The 22,770-nt window shown below is 39.1% G+C and overlaps 1 protein-coding gene and 1 long non-coding RNA gene across 2 annotated transcripts in view; one reads left to right on the top strand and one right to left on the bottom strand.

The window, feature by feature from the left end:
* Positions 1-22,770, bottom strand: part of LOC131765786 (uncharacterized) — a 307,154-nt gene that overhangs the window by 99,853 nt on the left and 184,531 nt on the right. The window lies entirely within an intron of this gene.
* Positions 11,032-22,770, top strand: part of FMO2 (flavin containing dimethylaniline monoxygenase 2) — a 38,000-nt gene continuing 26,261 nt past the window's right edge. Inside the window, 1 exon segment of the mRNA XM_067020249.1 lies at positions 11,032-11,145. Coding sequence (XP_066876350.1) covers positions 11,032-11,145 — 114 coding nt within the window.

Genomic DNA, 22,770 nt, shown 5'->3' with positions numbered 1-22,770 from the left:
ATTAAGTTAAAAAAACGAACAAGAAGTAATGAGTCATAAACTTAAGGGGCTTTTTCCTGGCACATTCCATTCTAATTTACAACCTAGGAACAGGAACAGGACTTCCAGAAACGCTCTGCTGCCCTAGCAACCAGATTTGGGAATGGAGAAATGCTCTCACGTTCTGGCCCTTTCCCACAACAGCAGCTTTAAACCCAGCACTAATGGTCACGTAATATTCAAAATAATTTCAGGCCTGTAAATGACACCTGCTGTCAAACAAAATCCTGGTGTCGTAAATCGACCAGAAAATTCAAAGAACATCAACATTTCAAGAAGACAGTTTCAACAGGCATATTTTACGCACATTTTGTCTTTCTTTTTTTGTTTGTTTAAAAAAAAAAGAGGCATGGAAAAATGCTCAACATCAGGAATTAATAAAGCCATGGAAATCCATTCTACAGAAACGTTCACCTCACAGCAGTCAGAATGATCATCAGCAAAAAGTTTACAAAGAATAAATGCTGAAGTGTTTTCAGAGAACTGTGTACCCTCTAGCTGCTGGGGGGATGTAAACTGGTAACAGCCAGCTGTGAGAGCAGAATGGATGTGTGTTTAAACATAAAAATTGAGGTACTGTGTGATCTTGTAGGCCCTTTGATGGGCCTATCACCTGAGCAGAGCAGAATCAAAAAGACACAGGCTGGCAATCCTGCACTGCAGGCACATTTACCATAACCAATACTTGGAAGAAATCGAAATGTCCACAACAGAACAATGCACAAAGAAGAGGAGGTCCGTGTACCAATGGAATATTAGCCAAGGAAAAGAATGAAACAGTGTTGTTTGGACCACCATAGAAGGACCTAAAGATCATCACCCAACTTGAAGTAAGAAAGAAACCAAAAGACAGATATCCTATGACATCTCTTATAGGTGTTACCTAAAAATTGATACCCAAGAACTTTTTTCCAAGAGAAGGACACGCATGGATTAAGAAAACAAAATTATGTTTAACCAAATGGAAAGGTGTAAGGAATGGATGAATTAGGATATGGGGGCTACATGTACTAATACATATGAAATATATAATCACAAAATACCTATGGAATACCAAGACAGGTCTACTCAACACTCTGTAATAACTTACATGAGAAAGGATCCAAAGATGAATAGATAGATACATAGACATAATAAACCGGATTGTGTACACCTAGAACAAGCACAACATTTTTATCTAATTTGCTCTGATAATAAACAAAAATTAAATTTAAAAACAAACAAGAAGTAAGGAGATATAAGTTCTTGGGGATTTTCCCTGGCACATTCTACTCTAATTTGCAGCTTACTAATACAATTTCCCGGAAGGCTCTCTGGCCCAGAAACCCAGAGTTCAAAATGTATAAACGCTACCGACTTGTGGCCGTTTCCCGCAAGAGGGGCTTTAACCCGACAGCTAATGGTCACTTAACATTAACAAGGACTCAGGGCTGTAAAGGACAGCTGTTCTCAAAAAATATCCTGAGCTAGAGAATGGCCAAAAAAATTCAAAACAGGCAAAATTTTCAAGAAGATAGTATGAAGAGGTAAGTTTTACTCACTCTTTTTCTAAAAAAAGGAAAATGGCTAAAAGCTCAACCTCAGGAATTATTAGACTCATGCAGATCTAATCTACAAAATGGTTTCAACTCACACCAATCGACTGACCATCAGCAAAAAGTCTACAAACAATAGTTGCTGAAGGGGTTTTAGAGAACTGTGTACCCTCTAGCTGCTGGTCAGATGTAAAGTGGTAACAGACAATAATGAGAACAGAAAGGAGCTGCATGAAAAAGTAAAAATTGAGCTACAAGTCAATCCAGTGGGCCCACCGCTGGGCCTCTCACTTGAGAAGACCAGAATTGAGAAGAGACAGGCTGCAACAGCTGCACTGCAGTCATATTCACAATAGAGAAGACATGGAAGCAACCAAATTGTCCATCAGCAGATGAATGGATAAAGAAGAAGTGGTCCATGTACACAATGGAATATTAGCCATGGAAAACAATGAAACACTGCTCTTTGAGGCACCACAGATGAGCCTGGACATAATCACAACATATGAGGTAAGTCAGAAATCAAAAGACCTATATCCTATGATATCACTTATAGGCGTTATCTAATAACTGACACAAATGAACGTATTTCCACAGAGAAAGACACTCACAGACTTAGAAAACAACTTATGCTCATCTAAAAGGAAAGGTGGGGGGAATGGATACATTAAGATTAGGGTTAACATGTATATACAAATACATATTAAATACATATAACAAAAAGACTGACCATATAGCAAGGGAGCTCTATGGAACACTCTTTAATAATTTACATGTAAATGAATACATATATATAGGTATAATGTGCAAATGAACCAGAGTGTGTATACCTTGAACAAACAACATTCTAATCATTACCCCAATTAAAACAATTATTACAATGAACAAGAATTAATGAGAGATAAACTTATGGGGCTTTTCCCTGGCACATTCCATTCTAATTTACAACATACAAAAACGGCTTCCAGAAAGGCTCTGCTGTCCTAGTAACCAGATTTGGTAATGGAGAAATGCTGCTGCTTTGTGGCCGTTTTCCACAACTGCAGCTTAAACCTAGTGCTATCGGTCACTAAATATTCACAATCATTGCAGGCCTGTAAATAACACCTCCCCTCAAAAAAAAAAAAAAAAATGCTGAGGACGAACATACACCAGATAATTCAAAAGACGGCAACTTTTCAACAAGAGAATTTCAAGAGGTGTTTGTACTCACAGTTTTTTCTTTTTTTTAAACAGAAAAGAAAAAGGCCTGGAAAAATGATAAATTTTAGGAATTTTTAAAGACGTGCAAACCCAAATTACAAAAACCTGTCAGCTCACAGCAGTCAGAATGGCCATTAGCAAAAATGCTGCAAAAAATAAATGCTGAAGGGACTGTGGAGAAATGCGTACCCTCGGTTCTAAGGGGGATGTGGTAAGAGCCACTAATGAAAACACAATGGAGGTGCTTTGAAAAGGGAATCATTGAGCTACCAGTCAATCGAGCATACCCACTGCTCAGCCTATCCCATGAGAAAAAGATAACAAAAAAGCCACAGGCTGGCAAACCCGCACTCCAGCAATATTGACCATAGTAACCACTTAGAAGCAATAGAAATGTCCATCAACAGAGGAATGCATAAAGAAGAAGTGGCCCATGTTAACAATGGAATATTACTCCACTAAAAAATATAAATTAAAATTAAATAACAAACATAAGTAAGGAGACATCAAATTTGTGGGTTTATCCGGGCACATTCCATTCAAATTCATAACCAAGGAACACCACTGGCAGGAAGGTCTGTTTCCCTAGTACCAGCGTGGGGAAAGTAGACATGCTGCCGCACTCTGGCCGTTACCTGAAACAGCAGCTTTAAAACCTGTGATAATGGTCACTTCATATGAACAAGTACTGCAGGGCTGTAAATGAAACCTGCCCTCTAAATGGCTTGAGGGAAGTAATGGACCAAAAAATTTAAAATGTGGCACATACTTTAAGAAAACAATTTGAAGAAGTAAGCTGCAATCACAGATTGAAAAAAAAAGGACATGCCTTAAAGCTCAATTTCAACGGATTATTAGACGCATGCACTTCCAACCACAAAGAGGTATCAGCTCACACCAGTGAGAATACCATCAGCAAGAAAACTACAAACACTAAATGCTGAAGGTATAGTGGAGAAATGCAAACCCTCAACTTTAAGTCGGATGTAACCTGGAATGAGCCCCTAATGAGAACAGAATTGACGTACATTTAAAAGGTAAACATTGAGATACCATATAATCCAGCAGGCCCATTCCTGGACCTATAACCTAAAAAGACAGAATTGCAGAGACACAGGCAGTCAAATCTGCATTGCAGCAGTATTACAATAGCCAAGCTATGGAAGCAACCAAAAAGTCCATCAACAGATGGGTGGACAAAGAAGAACAGGTACATGTACAGATGGAATATTTGCTAGAGAAAAAAATGAAACAATGCCAGTTGCAGCACAATAGATGAGTCTAGAAGTAATCATGCAACTTGTAGTAAGTCAGAAAGCGAAAGACACCTATCCCATGATATGTCTTAAAGGTGTTACCTAACAATTGATATCAATGAACATATTTCCAAAGAGAAAGGCAATCACAGATACAGTAAACAAACTTATGGTTTACCAAATGGAAAGGTTTGAGGATTGGATATGTTACGATATTGGGGTTAACAGAGATATACAATCACATGTGAAATATTTAATCACCAAAGACCTACGGAATACCAAGAGAAGACTACTCAATATTGTGTGATAAGCTACATGGGAAAAGGATCCAAAGAATAATATATATATATGTATATGTGTAAAAGAACCACATCTTATACACCTAGAACAAACAACAGTGTAATGAAATTTGCTGATAAAAAATAAAAATTAATTTAAAAAATGAACAAGTAGGGCTTCCTTGGTGGTGCAGTGGTTGAGAATCTGCCTGCCGATGCAGGGGACGCGGGTTCGTGCCCCGGTCTGCGAAGATTCCACATGCCGCGGAGTGGCTGGGCCCGTGAGCCATGGCCACTGAGCCTGCACGTCCGGAGCCTGTGCTCTGCAAAGGGAGAGGCCACAACAGTGAGAGGCCCGCATACCACACACACACACAAAAAGAACAAGTAATGAAACATAAAATTAAGGGGCTTTTTCCTGGCACATTCCATTCTAATTTACAATCTAGGAACACGGCATCCATAAACGCTCTGCTGCCTTAGTAACCACATTTCGTTATGGTGAAATGCTGCCTCCTTGTGGCCGTGTCCCACAACAGCAGCTTTAAACCCAGTGCTAAAGGTCAGTAAATATTCACAGTCATTGCAGGCCTGTAAATGACACCTTCCCACAAAAAAAATCCTGGAGTCGAAAAACGACCAAAACATTCAAAAGAGGGCAACCTTGCAAGAAGAGTATTTCTAGAGGTATATTGTACCCACAGTTTTTTTTTTTAACAGAAAAGAAAAAGGCGTGGAAAAATGCTGAACATTAGGAATTAAGGACATGCAAATCCAAAGTACAATAACCTATCAGCTCACACCACTCAGACTGTCCATCGTCAGAAATTGTGCAAACAATGAATGCTGAAGGGGTTGTGGAGGAATGCATACCCTCGGTGCTAAGTGGGACTAGTAGAAGCCACTAATGAGAACACAAAGGAGTTGCCTTAAAAAGATAAACATTGAGGTCCCATATGATCCAGCAGGGCCGTTCCAGGAACTATCACCTAAGAAGATAGAATTGGAAAGACAAAGGCAGGCAAATGTGCTTTGCACAGTATTACGATAGTCAAGATATGGAAGCAACCAAAAAGTCCATCAACAGATGGGTGGAAGAAGAAGAACTGGTACATGTACAGTAGGAATATTAGTTTGGGGAAAAAATGAAACAATGCCATTTGCAGCACCATAGATGAGTCTAGAAGTAATCATGCAACTTGTAGTGGGAAAGCGAAAGACACATCGTATGATATCACTTATAGTTGTTACCTAAAAATGATACCAATGGAGACATTTCCACAGAGAAAAGCAATCACAAATTCATTAAACAAACTTATGGTTCACCAAATGGAAAGGTGTAACACATGGAAATATATAATCACATGGAAATATATAATCACCAAAGCACTACGGAATACCAAGAGAAGACTACTCAACATTGTGTCATAACCTACATGGGAAAAGGACCCGAAGAAGAATAGATATATATATGTTTGTAAAAGAACTACATCTTGCACACCTACCAAAAAAAAAAAAAAAAAAAAAAAAAATTGTAATCAAATTTGCTGTCATGAAGAATAATAAATTAAGAAATCGAACAAAAAGTAATGAGACATAAACTTAAGAGGCTATTTCCTGGCACGATCCATTCGAATTTACAACCTAGGAACAGGATTTCCAGAAACTCTCTGCTGCCCTAGCAACCAGATTTGGGAATGGAGAAATGCTGCCGCCTTGTGGACTTTTCCCAAAACAGCAGCTTTAATCCCAGTGCTAACGGTCACGAAACATTCACTATCATTGCAGACCTGTAAATGTCACCTGTCATCAAAAAAAATCCTAGGGTTGTAAATCGACCAGAAAGTTCAAAGACATCAATATTTTAAGAAGAGAATTTCAAGAGTCATATTTTACGCACATTTTGTCTTTTCTTGCTTTTTTTTCTTAAAAAAAAAAAGTGAATGGAAAAATGCTCAACATCAGCAATCAATAAAGCCATGCAAATCCAATCTACAGAAACGCTCACCTCACAGCCGTCAGATGATCATCAGGAGAATAGACTACAAAGAATGAATGCGGAAAGGGCTTTAGAGAACTGTGTATCCTCTTGCTGCTGGTGGGAGGTAAACTGGTAACAGCCAGTAGTGAGAAGAGAATGGCGGTTCATTTAAAGTTAAAAATTGAGCTACCATGTGATCTGGTAGGTCCTCTGATAGGCCTATCACCTGAGCAGACCAGAATGAAAAAGACACAAGCTGGCAATCCTGCACTGCAGGAACATTTACCATAGCCAAGACTTGGAAGAAACCTAAATGTCCATCAACAGAAACATGTACAAAGAAGAAGTGGTCCATGTACACAATGGAATATTAACCATGGAAAAGAATAAAACTGTGCCGTTTGCACCACCATAGAACGACCTAAACATCATCACCCAACTTGAAGAAAAACTGAAAGACAGACATCCTATGACATCACTTATAGGTGTTACCTAAAAATTGATACACACGAACTTATTTCCAAGAGAAGGAAAAGCACAGATTAGGAAAACAAAATTATGTTTAACCAAATGGAAAGGTGTAAGGAATGGATGAATTAGTATATGTGTGTTAACAGACATATACTAATAAATATGAAACATATAATTACAAAATACCAATGGAATACCAAGACAGGTCTACTCAACACTCTGTAATAACCTACACGGGAAAATATCCAGAGATGAATAGACAGATACATTGATAAAATGCAACAGATTCTGTACACATAGGAGAAACAGAACAGTTTTTATCAAATTTGAACTGATAAATTTAAAAAACAAACATAAAATAAGGAGATATAATCTCTTTGGGGTGTGCCTGGCACATTCCACTCTAATTTGCAGCCTACAAACACAATTTCCAAGAAGGCTCTGTTCCCCAAAAAACCCAGAGTTCGAAATGTAGAAATGCTGCCGCCTTGTGGTTGTTGCCCACCAGAGCGGCTTGAAACCCACAGCTAACAGTCACTTAACAATCACAAGGACTCAGGGATGTAAAGGACACCGGACCTAAAAAATAGTGCTGAACTAGGGAATGGCCAAAAAAATTCAAAACAGGCACATTATTCAAGAAGAGAGCATGAAGAGGTAAGTTTTACTCACTCTCTTTTTAAAAGAAGGAAAATGGATAAAAACTCAACCTCAGAAAGTATTAGATTCATGCAATCTGATCTACAAAAAGGTTTCAACTCACACCACTCGACTGACCAAAAGCAAAAAGTCTACAAACAGTAAATGCTGAAGGGGTTTTACAGAACTGTGTACCCTCTACCTGCTGGTGAGATGTAAAGTGGTAACAGCCATTAATGAGAACAGAAATGAGCTGCGTTTAAAAGTAAAAATAGTGGTAGCATTCAATACAGCAGGCACACCACTAGGCCTCTCACCTGAGAAGACCAGAATCCAGAAGACACAGGCAGCAAAAGCTGCACTGCAGCCTTATTCACAATAGCCAAGATCGTGAAGAAACCAAAATGTCCATCAACAGGTGAATGGATAAAGAAGAAGTGGTCCATGTACACAATGGAATATTAGCCATGGAAAACAATGAAACACTGCTCTTTGAGGCATCACAGAAGAGCCTGGAGATAATCACAAAACAAGAGTTAAGTTGGAAAGCAAAAGACCTGTATCCTATGATATCACTTATAGGTGTTATCTAATAACTGACACAAATGAAAATATTTCCACAGAGAAAGGCACTCACAGACTTAGAAAACAGCATATGCTCATCTAAAAAGGAAAGGTGGGGGGAATGGATACATGAAGATTAGTGTTACTATACGTATACAAATACGTATTATATACATATATCAAAAAGACCGACCATATAGCAAGTGAGGTCTATGGGACACTGTAATATTTTACGTGGGAAGAGGATCTGTACATGAATAGAAATATATAATGTACAAATGACCCAGATCGTGTACACCTAAGACAAACAATATTCTAATCTTTACCCTGATTTAAAAAATTTTTTTAATCTAGAAGAAGTAAAGAGACATAAACTTATGGGGGTTTCTCCTAGCACATTCCATTCTAATTTACAAGCTGGGAACACTACTTCCAGAAAGGCTCTGCTGCCCTACTACCCAGATTTGGGAATGGAGAAATGCTGCTTCCTTGTGGCCGTTTCCCACAACAGCAGCTTTAATCCCATTGCTAAAGGTCACTAAATATTCATCAATCTTACAGTTCTGTAAATGACACCTGCCCCCACAAAAACATCCTGGGGTCGAAAATCGACCTAAAATTTCAAAGGAGGGCAACCTTTCAAGAAGTCAATTTCAAGAGCTATATTGTACTCAAAGATATTTTTCCTTTATGAAAAGAGAAATAGTCGTGGAAAAATGATGAATTTTAGGAATTTTAAAGACGTGCAAACCCAAATTACAAAAACCTATCAGCTCACAGCAGTCAGAATAGCCATTAGCAAAACTGCTGCAAACAATAAATGCTGAAGCGATTGTGGAGAAATGCGTACCTTCGGTTCTAAGGGGAACGTGGTAAGAGCCACTAATGAAAACACAGTGGAGGTGCTTTGAAAAGGGAAACATTGAGCTACCAGTCATTCAGTCACACCCACTGCCTGGCCTATCACCGGAGAAAATAACAATCAGAAAGACACAAGCTGGCAATCCTGCACTCCAGCACTCTTTACCATAGCCAACACTTGGAAGCAACGAAAATGTCCATCAACAGAGGAAGGCACCAAGAAGAAGTGATCCATGTACACAATGGAATATGACTCCAATAAAAAATATAAATAAAATTTAAAAAACAAACAAAAGTAAGGAGACATCAGCTTTTGTGGGCTTATCCGGGCACATTCCACTCTAATTTATAACCAAGGAACACCACTGGCTGGAAGGTCTGTTTCCCTAGTTACCAGAGTGGGGAACGTAGAAAGGCTCTCGCCCTCTGGCCGTTACCTGCAAAAGCAGCTATAAAGCCTGTGCTAATGGTCATTTCATATGAACAAGTACTGCACGGCTATAAATGAAACCTGCCCTCAAAATGTCTTGAGGGAAGTAATGGCAAAAAAAATTCAAAATGTGACACATACTTTAAGAAAACACTTTGAAGAACTAAGCTGTAATCACAGTTTGAAAAATAAATGGGACATGCCTTAAAGCTCAATTGTAATGGATTATGAGACACATGCAAATTCAACCACACAGAGGTATCAGCTCACACCAATCACAATAACCATCAGCAAGAAAACTATAAACAATAAATGCTGAAGGTGTTGTGGAGAAATGCATACCCTAAACTTTAAGTGGGATGTAACCTGGAAAGAGCCACTAAGGAGAACAGAATGGTGGTGCCTTTAAAAAGTAAACCTTGAGCTACCATATGATCCAGCAGGCCCATTCCTGGACCTATAAACTAAGAAGACAGAATTGGAAAGACACAGGCAGGCAAATCTGCATTGCACAATATTACATTAGCTAAGATATGGAAGGAACCATAAAGTACACCAACAGATGGGTGGACAAAGAAGGACGGCTACATGTAGAAATGGAATATTAGCTAGCGAAAAAATGAAACAATGCCATTTGCAGAACCATAGATGAGTCTAGTAGTAATCACAAAATTTGTAGTAAGTGAGAAACCGAAAGACACATATACTATGATATCACTTATAGGTGTTACCTAAAAATTGATACCAATGAAGATATTTCTACAGAGAAAGGCATTCACAGATTCATTAAACAAACTTATGGTTCACCAAATGGAAAGGTGTGAGGATTGGATACATTACGATATTGGGGTTAAAGAGATATACAAACACATGTGAAATATATAATCAGCAAAGACCTATGGAATACCAAGAGAATAGTACTCAATATTGTGTCATAACCTCCATGGGAAAAGATTCCGAAGAATATATTTATGTATATGTGTGAAAGAACCACATTTTGCACACCTAGAACAAACAAAACATTGTAATCACATTCGCTGTGATAAAAAATAAAAATTAAATTAAAAATACGAAGAAGAAGTAATGGGACATAAAGGGCTTTTTCCTGGCACATTCCATTCGAATTTACCACCTGCAACACCACTTCCATTAAGGCTCTTTTGCCCTAGTAACCAGATTTGGTAAAAGAGAAATGCGGCCTCCTTGTGCCCGTTTCCTGCCAGAGGGGCTTTAAACCCACAGCTAATGGTCACTTAACATTCACAAGGACTCAGGGATGCAAAGGACAGCGGGCCTGAAAAATTGTGCTGAAGCAGGGAATTGAGAAAAGAATTCAAAACAGGCAAATTTTTCAAGAAGATAGTATAAAGAGGTAAGTTTTACCTACTCTCTTTTCAAAAGAAGGAAAATGGATAAAAGCTCAACCTCAGGAAGTATTAGACTCATGCAATCTAATCTACAAAAAGGTTTCAACTCACACCACTCGACTGACCATCAGTAGAAAGCCTACAAACAGTAAATACTGAAGGGATTTACAGAACTGTGTACCCTCTACCTGCTGGTAAGATGTAAAGTGGTAACAGCTAATAATGAGAACAGAAGGAGCTGCGTTTAAAAGTAAAAATTGTGGAACCATTCAATCCAGCAGGTGCACCACTGGGCCTCTCACCTGAGAAGACCAGAATCCAGAAGACACAGGCTGCAAAAGCTGCACTGCAGCCTTATTCACAATAGCCAAGACAGTGAAGCAACCAAAATGTCCATCAACAGGTGAATGGATAAAGAAGAAGTGGTCCATGTACACAATGGAATATTAGCCATCGAAAACAATGAAACACTGCTGTTTGAGGCACCACAGATGAGCCTGGAGATAATCACAAAACATGAGGTAAGTCAAAAAGCAAAAGACCTACATCCTGTGATATCACTTATAGGTGTTATCTAATAACTGACACAAATGAAAATATTTCCACAGAGAAAGACACTCACAGACTGAGAAAACAACCTATGCTCATCTAAAAGGAAAGGTAGGAGGAATGGATAAATCAAGATTAGTGTTACTATACGTATACAAATACATATTATATACATATATCAAAAGACCGACCATATAGCAAGGGAGGTCTACAGAACACTCTGTAATATTTTACATGGCAAGAGGATCTGTACATGAATAGACATATATAATGTACAAATGAACCAGACTGTGTACACCTAGGACAAACAATATTCTAATCTTTACCCCAATAAAAAAAATTTTAAAGACCTAGAAGAAGTAAGGAGACATAAACTTATCGGGGTTTCTCCTGGCACATTCGATTCTAATTGACAACCTAGGAACATGACTTGCAGAAAGGCTCTGCCCCCCTAGTACCCAGATTTGGGAATGGAGAAATGCTGCCTCCTTGTGGCCGTTTCCCACAACAGCAGCTTTAAACCCATTGCTAAAGGTCACTAAATATTCATCAAACTTGCAGTTCTGTAAATGACACCTGCCCCCTGAAAAAATCCTGGGGTCAAAAATCAACAAAAAAATTTAAAGGGGGGCAACCTTCCGAGAAGACAATTTCAAGAGGTATATTGTACTCACACTTTTTTTTTCATTAACAGAAAACAAAAAGGTGAGAAAAAATGATGAATTGTAGGAATTTTTAAAGATATGCAAACCCAAATTACAAAAACCTGTCAGCACACAGCAGTCATAATGTCCATTAGCAAGAATGCTGCAAACAATATATGCTGAAGGGTTGTGGGGAAATGTGTATGCTCGATTATAAGGGAGAAGTGGTAAGAGCCACTAATGAAAACACAATGGAGGTGCTATGAAAAGGGAAACATTGAGCTACTAGTGAATCAACCACACCCAGTGCTGGGTCTATCACCTGAGAAAATGAGAATCAAAAAGTCACAGGCAGGGGCTTCCCTGGTGGCGCAGTGGTTGAGAATCCGCCTGCCGATGCAGGGGACACGGGTTCGTGCCCCGGTCTGGGAAGATCCCACATGCCGCGGAGCGGCTGGGCCCGTGAGCCATGGCCGCTGAGCCTGAGCGTCCGGAGCCTGTGCTCCACAACGGGAGAGGCCACAACAGTGAGGCCCGCATACCACCAAAAAAAAAAAAAAAAAAAAAGTCACAGGCAGGCTTCCCTGTTGGCCCGGTGGTTGAGAGTCCGCTTGCTGATGCGGGGGACATGGGTTTGTGCCATGGTCCGGGAAGACCACATGTGTTGCAGAGCGGCTGGGCCAGTGAGCCTGTGCGTCTGGAGCCTGTGCTGCGCAATGGGAGAGGCCACAACAGTGAGAGACCCGCATACACACACACACACACACACACACACACACACACACACACACACACACACAGTCATAGGCTAGCAATCCTGCACTCCAGCAGTATTTTCCATAGCTAACAGTTGGAAACAACGAAAATGTCCATCAACAGAGGAAGGCACCAAGAAGTGGTCCATGTATACAATGGAATATGACTCCAATAAAAAATATAAATAAAATTTAAAAAACAAACAAATGTAAGGAGACATCAGCATTTCTGGGTTTATCCGGGCACATTCCACTCTAATTCATAACCGAGGAACACCACTAGAAGTAAGGTCTGATTCCCTAGTATCAGCGTGAGGAACGTTGAAAGGCTGCCTCCCTCTGGCCGTTAACTGCAAAAGAAGCTTTAAAGCCTGTGCTAATGGTCACTTCATATGCACAAGTACTGCAGGGCTATAAATGGAAACTGCCCTCAAAATATATTGAGGGAAGTAATGTCAAAAGAATTTCAAAATGTAACACATACTTTAAGAAAACACTTTGAAGAACTAAGCTGTAATCACAGTTTGAAAAATAAAAAGGACATGCCTTAAAACTCAATTTCAACGGATTATGAGACACAAGCAAATTCAACCACAAAGAGATATCAGCTCACACCAGTCACAATAACCATCAGCAAGAAAAGTATAAACAAGAAATGCTGAAGGGGTTGTGGAGAAATGCATACCCTCAACTTTAAGTGGGATGTAACCTGGAAAGAGCCACTAAGGAGAACAGAATGGTGGTGCCTTTAAAAAGTAAACATTGAGCTACCATATGATCCAGCAGGCCCATTCCTGGACCTATAAACTAAGAAGACAGAATTGGAAAGACACAGGCAGTCAAATCTGCATTGCACAGTATTACAATAGCCAAGATGTGGAAGTAACCAAAAGTGCACCAACAGATGGGTGGACAAAGAACTGCTACATGTAGAGATGGAATATTAGCTAGCGAAAAAATGAAACAATGCCATTTGCAGCACCATAGATGAGTCTAAAAGTAATCACGCAAGTGGTAGAAAGTGAGAAAGCGAAAGACACATATGCTATGATACCACTTATAGGTGTTACCTAACAATTGATACCAATGAAGATACTTCACAAAGAAAGGCAATCACAGATTCATTAAACAAACTTATGGTTCACCAAATGGAAAGGTCTGAGGATTGGATGCATTACGATATTGGGGTTAACATAGATATACAAACACATGTGAAATATATAATCACCAAAGACCGACAGAATACAAAGAGAATACTACTCAACATTGTGTCATAACCTACATGGGAAAAGGATCCGAAGAAGAATAGATATATGTATATGTGTAAAAGAACCACATCTTACACACCTAAAACAAATGAAACATTGTAATCAAATTTGCTGTGATAAAAAATAAAAATTAAATTAAAAAAATGAACAAGAAGTAATGAGACATAATCTTAAGGGACCTTTCATGGCACATTCCATTCTAATTTAAAACCTACAACACAACTTTCATTATAGCTCTGTTGCCCTAGTAACCAGATTTGGTAAGGAGAAATGCGGCCGTCTTCTGGCCTTTTCACACAACAGCAGCTTTAAACCCAGCGCTAATAGTCACTTAATATTCAAAATAATTGCAGGTCTGTAAATGACACCTGCCATGAAAAAAAATCCTGGGGTCATAAATCGACCAGAAAACTCAAAAGACATCCACATTTCAAGAAAATAATTTCAAGAGGCTTATTTTATGCATATTTTGTCTTTTCTTGCCTTTTCTCTTTAAAAAAAAGTGAATGAAAAAATTTAACATCAGCAATCAATAAAGCCATGCAAATCCAATCTACAGAAACGTTCACCTCACAGCCGTCAGATGATCATCAGGAGAATAGACTACAAAGAATGAATGCTGAAAGGTTTTAGAGAACTGTGTATCCTCTTGCTGCTGGTGGGAGGTAAACTGGTAACAGCCAGTAGTGAGAAGAGAATGGCGGTTCATTTAAAGTTAAAAATTGAGCTACCATGTGATCTGGTAGGTCCTCTGATGGGCCTATCACCTGAGCAGACCAGAATGAAAAAGACACAAGCTGGCAATCCTGCACTGCAGGAACATTTACCATAGCCAAGACTTGGAAGAAACCTAAATGTCCATCAACAGAAACATGTACAAAGAAGAAGTGGTCCATGTACACAATGGAATATTAACCATGGAAAAGAATAAAACTGTGCCGTTTGCACCACCATAGAACGACCTAAACATCATCACCCAACTTGAAGAAAAACTGAAAGACAGACATCCTATGACATCACTTATAGGTGTTACCTAAAAATTGATACACACGAACTTATTTCCAAGAGAAGGAAAAGCACAGATTAGGAAAACAAAATTATGTTTAACCAAATGGAAAGGTGTAAGGAATGGATGAATTAGTATATGTGTGTTAACAGACATATACTAATAAATATGAAACATATAATTACAAAATACCAATGGAATACCAAGACAGGTCTACTCAACACTCTGTAATAACATACATGGGACAGGATCCAAAGATGAATAGATAGATACATAGACATAATAAACAGGATTCTGTATACCTAAACAAGCACAACATTTTTATCAAATTAGAACTGGTACTTAATAAAAATTAAATGTAAAAAACAGACAAGAAGTAAGGTGATATAAGCTCTTGGGGGTGTGCCCTGGCACATTCCACTCTAATACTAACACAATTTACAGAAGGGTCTGCTGCCCCAAAACCCAGAGTTCGAAATGTAGAAATGCTGCCGCCTTGTGGCCGCCAGAGTGGCTTGAAACCCACAGCTAAGAATCACTTAACAATCACGAGGACTCAGGGCTGTAAAGAACACCTGCACTAAAAAATTGTGCTTAACTAGGGAATGGACAAAAAAATTCAAAACAGGCACATTTTTCAAGAAGATAGTATGAACAGGTAAGTTTTACTCACTCTCTTTTAAAACCAAGGAAAATAGGGCTTCCCTGGTGGCGCAGTGGTTGAGAGTCCGCCTGCCGATGCAGGGGACACGGGCTCGTGCCCCGGTCCGGGAAGATCCCACATGCCGCGGAGCGGCTGGGCCCGTGAGCCATGGCCACTGAGCCTGCGCGTCCGGAGCCTGTGCTCCGCAACGGGAGAGGTCACAACAGTGAGAGGCCCACGTACCGCAAAAAAAAAAAAGAAAAGAAAAGAAAAATAAATAAATAAATAAAAACAAGGAAAATGGATAAAAGCTCAACCTCAGGTAGTATTAGATTCATGCAATCTGATCTACAAAAAGGTTTCAACTCACACCACTCGACTGACCAAAAGCAAAAAGTCTACAAACAGTAAATGCTGAAGGGGTTTTACAGAACTGTGTACCCTCTACCTGCTGGTGAGATGTAAAGTGGTAACAGCCATTAATGAGAACAGAAAAGAGCTGCGTTTAAAAGTAAAAATTGAAGTAGCATTTAATGCAGCAGGTGCACCACTGGGCCTCTCACCTGAGAAGACCAGAATCCAGAAGACACAAGCTGCAAAAGCTGCACTGCAGCCTTATTCACAATAGCCAAGACAGTGAAGCAACCAAAATGTCCATCAACAGGTGAATGGATAAAGAAGAAGTGATCAATGTACACAATGGAATATTAGCCATGGAAAACAATGAAACACTGCTGTTTGAGGCACCACAGATGAGCCTGGAGAGAATCACAACACATGAGGTAAGTCGGAAAGCAAAAGACCTATATAATGTGGTATCACTTATAGGTGTTATCTAATAACTGACACAAATGAACATATTTCCACAGAGAAAGACACTCACAGACTTAGAAAACAACCTATGCCATCTAAAAGGAAAGGTGGGGGAATGGATAAATTAACACTGGTTTTACTATACGTGTACAAATAAATATTATATACATATATCAAAAAGACTGACCATATAGCAAGGGAGGTCTACAGAACACTCTGTAATATTTTACATGGCAAGAGGATCTGTATATGAAGAGACATATATGATGTACAAATGAAGCAGACTCTGTAGACCTAGGACAAACAATATTCTAATCTTTACTCTGATTAAAAAAGTTAAGAAAGCCAAGAATAAGTAATGAGACATAAAGTTTTGGGGATTTCTCCTAGCACATTCCATTCTAATTTTCAACATAGGAACACGACTTCCAGAAAGGCTCTGCTGCCCTAGTACCCAGATTTGGGAAAGGAGAAATGCTGCCTCCTTGTGGCCGTTTCTCACAACAGCAGCTTTAAACCCATTGCTAAAAGTCACCAAATATTCACAATCATTGCAGGCCTATAAATGACACCTGCCCCCCCCCCCCCGCAAAACTCCTGGTGTCGAAAATGTACCAAAAAATTCAAAAGAGAGCAACCTTCCAAAAAGACAATTTCGAGACGTATAGTGTACTCACACTTTTTTCTTTTTCTTTTTTAACAGAAAAGAAAAGGTGTGGAAAAATGATGAATTGTAGGAATTTTTAAAGACATGCAAACCCAGATTACAAAAACATAAGCTCACAGCAGTCAGAATGGCCATTAACAATAATGCTGCAAATAATAAATGCTGAAGGGATTTTGGAGACATGCGTACCTCCGGTTCTAAGGGGGGATGTGGTAAGAGCCACTAATGAAAACAGAATGGAAGTGCTTTGAAAAGGGAAACATTGAGCTACTAGTCAATGAAGCGTACCCACTGTTGAGCCTACCACCTGAGAAAATGAGAATCAAACGTCACAGGCTAGGGGCCTCCCTGGTGGTGCAGTGGTTGAGAGTCTGCCTGCCGATGCAGAGGACACGGGTTCGTGCCCTGGTCCGGGAGGATCCCACACGCCTCGGAGTGGCTGGGCCCGTGAGCCATGGCCACTGAGCCTGCGCATCCAGAGCCTGTGCTCCACAATAGGAGAGGCCACAACAGTGAGAGGCCCACGTACCACACACACACACACACACACAAAAAAAGTCACAGGCTAGCAATACTGCACTCCAGCTATATTTACTGTAGCCAATGCTTGGAAGCAACGAAAATGTCCATCAACAGAGAATTTCATAAGTAAAAAGTGGTCCATATACAAAATGGAATATTGCTCCACTAAAAAATATAAATTAAATTTAAAAACAAACATATGTAAGGAGACAAGCTTTTGGCTGTTTATCAGGGCACATTCCAGTCTAATTAATAACCAAGGAACACCAATGTCAGGAAGGTCTGTTTACCTAGTTACCAGAGAGGGGAACGTAGAAAGGCTGTTGATCTCTGGCTTTACCTGCAATAGCAGCTATAAAATCTGCGCTAATGCTCACTTCATATGCACAAGTACTGCAGTGCTGTAAGTGAAACCTGCCTTCAAAATGTCTTGATGCAGGTAAACGTCAAAAAATTTCAAAATGTGGCACATACTTCAAGAAAACAATTTGAAGAATTAAGCTGTACTCAGAGATTGAAAAATAAAGAGACATGCCTGAAAGCTCAATTTCAAGGGATTATGAGACACATGCAAATCCAACCACAAAGAGGTATCAGTTCACACCACGCAGAATAACCATCAGCAAAAAACAAACGATCAATGCTGCAGGTGTTGTAGAGAAATGCATACCCTCAATTTGAAGTGGGATGTAAGCCGGTAAGAGCCACTAATGCACACAGTATGGAGGTGCCTTGAAAAGGTAAACACTGAGCTACTATATGATCCAGCAGGCCCAGTCCAGGGCCTATAACCTAAGAAGACAGAATTGCAAAGACACAGGCAGGCAAATCTGCACTGCAGCAGTTTTACAATAGACAAGACATGGAAGCAACCAAAAAGTCCATCAACAGATGAATGGACAAAGAAGAAATGGTACATGTACAGATAGAATATTAGCCAAGGATAAAAATGAAACAATGCCATTTGCAGCACCATATATGCTTCTAGAGGGAATAAGGCAAATTGTACTAAGTCAGAAAGCCAAAAACACATATCCTATAATATCACTTATAGGTGTTAGCTAAAAATTGATAGCAATGAAGATATTTCCACAGAGGTATGCAAACACAGCTTCATTAAACAAACTTATGGTTCACCAAATAGAATGGTGTGAGGACTGGATACATTAGGATATTGGGGTTAACATATATATAGAAATACAGGTGAAATATATAATCACCAAAGCCCTATGGAATACCAAGAGAAGACTACTCCACATTGTGTCATAACCTACATGGGAAAATGATGCAAAGAAGTATAGATATATGTATATGTGTAAAAGAACCACATCTTGCACACCTAGAACAAACAACATTTTAATCAAATTTGCTCTGATAAAAAATAAAAATTAAAAAAAGAACAAGAAGTAATGATACATAAACTTAGGGGCTTTTTGCTGGCACATTGCATTCTAATTTACAACCAGAACATGACTTCTATTAAGGCTCTATCATCACTAAGAAAGCAGTTTTATAAGCAATTTTGAAGGTAGCTTAAAAGAAGTCTCACTAATTATTTATAGTAACCAAAAATATCTCACTGCAGAAAGTATACATAGAGTAAGGGTAGGAGATCAAACACTTATTAAACTTCTGTAAATAATAAAAGACAACAGTAGTATTTTTTTTAAAAAAAAAGAGAGGGCCCAAATAAATTAGAAATGAAAGAGATGATGTTACAACAGACAGCACAGAAATACAAAGTATCCTAAGATAACCACAGGGTAACTCAGGGCTCACACTGGACACAGCCCACTCTCCAGTCCCCTGTACATGAGTTACAAGAGCCTCAGGAACAGAGAAGTGGGTCCCTGAGGAGAGGCACAAGATAGACTATATTAGGCATTAACATGACTGCATTCATCTTAAACATGCCTGAACTACATTCACACAAGATGAATTTGTCCTGTATGTACATTGGCACCTCTAGTCGGAACTGCAGATCTTTGGCTTCATCACCTCTACTAACAGCATTAGCTTCACCTGCTATGGACCGTCTCCTATAGGATATCTAGAACCACAAAGCATCGAAGCTTCACATGACCCAGAGTCTGTGCGACTCCACTCAGTGTCTCAACTCCACTCAGAGACTCAGAGTCTCAACAAAGATCCACTCTTGAAGGGTACACACAAAGTAGTGTGTATATCAAGACCTAGGGGAAGGAGCAGTGACCCCGTAGGAGAATGACCAGACCTACCTGCTAGTTTTAGAGCGTCTTTTGCAGAGGTGGGTTTGGCTGTGGCTCACCGTGGGGACAACGACACTGGCAGCAGACGTTCTGGGAAATACTCCCTGGCATGAGCCCTCCCAGAGTCCACCATTAGCCCCACCAAGAGCAAGGTAGGCTCCAGTGCTGGGTCACCTCAGGCCAAACAACCAACAGGGAGGGAACCCAGCCCCATGCATCAGCCCACAAGCGTATTAAACTTATTAAAGTTTTATTTAATCCACAGACAAGCAGATTAAAGCTCTGCCCCCCAGAGCATCACCCAGCTCTACCCACCACCAGTCCCTCCCATCAGGAAGCTTGCACAACCCTCTAAGATAGACTCATCCACCATAGAGCAGACAGCAAAAGCAAGAAGAAGTACAATTCTGCAGCCTGTGGAAGGAAAACCACATTCACAGAAAGATAGACAAAATGAAAAGGCAGAGGACTTTATACCAGATCAAGGAACAAGATAAAACCCCAGAAAAACAACGTAATGAGGTGGAGATAGGCAACCTTCCAGAAAAATAATTTGGAATAATGACAGTGAAGATGATCCAAGACCTTGGAAAAAGAATGGAGGCAAAGATCGGGAAGATGCAAGAAATGCTTAACAAAGACCTAGAAGAATTAAGGAACAAATACCTAGAAAAATTAGAGAACAAACAAACAGAGATGAACAATACAATAACTGAAACGAAACATACAGTAGAAGGAATCAGTAGCAGAATAACTGTGGCAGAAGAATGGATAAGTGACCTGGAAGACAGAAAGGTGGAAATCACTGCCATGGAACAGAATAAAGAAAAAGAATGAAAATAATTGAAGATACCCTAAGAAACATCTGGGACAACATTAAACACAACAACATTTGCATTATAGGGGTTCTTCTCCTGCATTATAGCAGGAGAAGAGAGAGAGAAAGGACCCGAGAAAATACTTGAAGAGATTATAGTCAAAAACTTCCCTAGCATGGGAAAAGAAATAGCCACCCAAGTCCAGGAAGTGCAGACAGTCCCAGGCAGGATAAACCAAAGGAGAAAAATGCTAGACACATAGTAATCAAATTGACAAAAATTAATTAAAGACAAAGAAAAATTATTGAAAGCAACAATGGAAAAATGACAAATAACATACAAGGGAACTTCCATAAGGTTAACAACTGATTTCTCAGCAGAAAATCTACAAGTCAGAAGGGAGTGCCATGATAAATTTAAAGTGATGAAAAGGAAGAACCTACAACCAAGAGTACTCCACCCAGCAAGGATCTCTTTCAGATTTGACAGAGAAATCAAAAACATTACAGACAAGCAAAAGCTGGGAGAATTCAGGGCCACAATACCAGCTCTACAACAAATGCTAAAAGAACTTCTCTAAGTTGGAAACACAAGAGAAGAAAAGGACCCACCCAGCAAACCCATGACAATTAAGAAAATAGTAATAGGAACATACATATCGATAATTACCTTAAACGTGAATGGATTAAATGCTACAACCAAAAGACACAGGCTCAATGAATGGATACAAAAACAAGACCCATATATATGCTGTCTACAAGAGACCCATTTCAGACCTAGGGACACATAGAGACTGAAAGTGAGGGGATGGAAAAATATATTCCATGCAAATGAAAATCAAAAGAAAGCTGGAGTAGTAATACTCATATCATGTAAAATAGACTTTAAAATAAAGAATGTTACAAGACACAAGGAAGTACACTACATAATGATCAGGGGATCAATCCAGGAAGAAGATATAACAATTATACATATATATGCCCCCAACATAGGAACACCTCAATATATAAGGCAACTGCTAACAGCTATAAAAGAGGAAATCAATAGTAACACAATAATAGCAGGAGACTTTAACACCTCACTTACACCAATGGAGATCATCCAGACAGAAAATTAATAAGGAAATACAAGCTTTAACTGACACAATAGACCAGATAGATTTAATTGATATTTATAGGACATTCCATCCAAACACTGCAGATTACACGTTCTTCTCAACTGCACATGGAACATTCTCCAGGATAGATAACATCTTGGGTCACAAATAAAGCCTCAATAAATTTAAGAAAACTGTAATCATATCAAGCAGATGTTCCGATCACAATGCTATGAGATTAGAAATCAATTACAGGGGAAAAAACGTAAAAAACACAAACACATGGAGGCTAAACAATACGTTACTAAATAACCAAGTGATCACTGGAGAAATAAAAGAGGAAATCAAAAACGACCTAGAGACAAATGACAAAAAAAACACGATGATCCACAACCGATGGGATGCAGCAAAAGCAGTTCTAAGAGGGAAGCTTAGAGCAATACAAGCCTACCTCAAGAAACAAGAAAAATCTCAAATAAACAATATAACCTTACATCTAGCAGAACTAGAGAAAGAAGAACAAAACCCAAAGTTACTAGAAGGAAAGAAATCATAAAGACAAGAGCAGAAATACATGAAATAGAAACAAAGAAAACAATAGCAAAGATCAATAAAACTAAAAGCTGGTTCTTTGAGAAGATAAACAAAAATGATAAAACTTTAGCCAGACTCAAGAAAAAGAGGCAGAGGCCTCAAATCAATAAAATTAGAAATAAAAAAGGAGTTACAACAGACACCACAGAAATACAAAGCATCATAAGAGACTACTACAAGCAACTCTATGCCAATAAAATGGACAACCTGGAAGAAATGGACAAATTCTTAGAAAGGGATAAACTTCCAAGACTGAATGAGGAAGAAATAGAAAATATGAACAAACCTAGCACAAGCAATGAAATTGAAACTGTGATTTAAAATCTTCCAACAAGCAAAAGCCCAGAACCAGATGGCATCACAGGTGAATTCTATCAAACATTTAGAGACGAGCTAACACCCAAACTTCTCAAACTCTTCAAAAAAATTGCAGGGGAAGGAACACTCCCAAACTCATTCTATGAGGCCACCATCATCCTGATACCAAAACCAGACAAAGATACTACAAGGAAAGAATATTATAGACCAATATCACTGATGAAT

Source organism: Kogia breviceps, chromosome 1 (assembly GCF_026419965.1).
Source record: "Kogia breviceps isolate mKogBre1 chromosome 1, mKogBre1 haplotype 1, whole genome shotgun sequence".
Taxonomy (NCBI): Eukaryota; Metazoa; Chordata; class Mammalia; order Artiodactyla; family Physeteridae; genus Kogia; species Kogia breviceps.
This window is presented reverse-complemented; position numbering and strand designations above follow the sequence as displayed.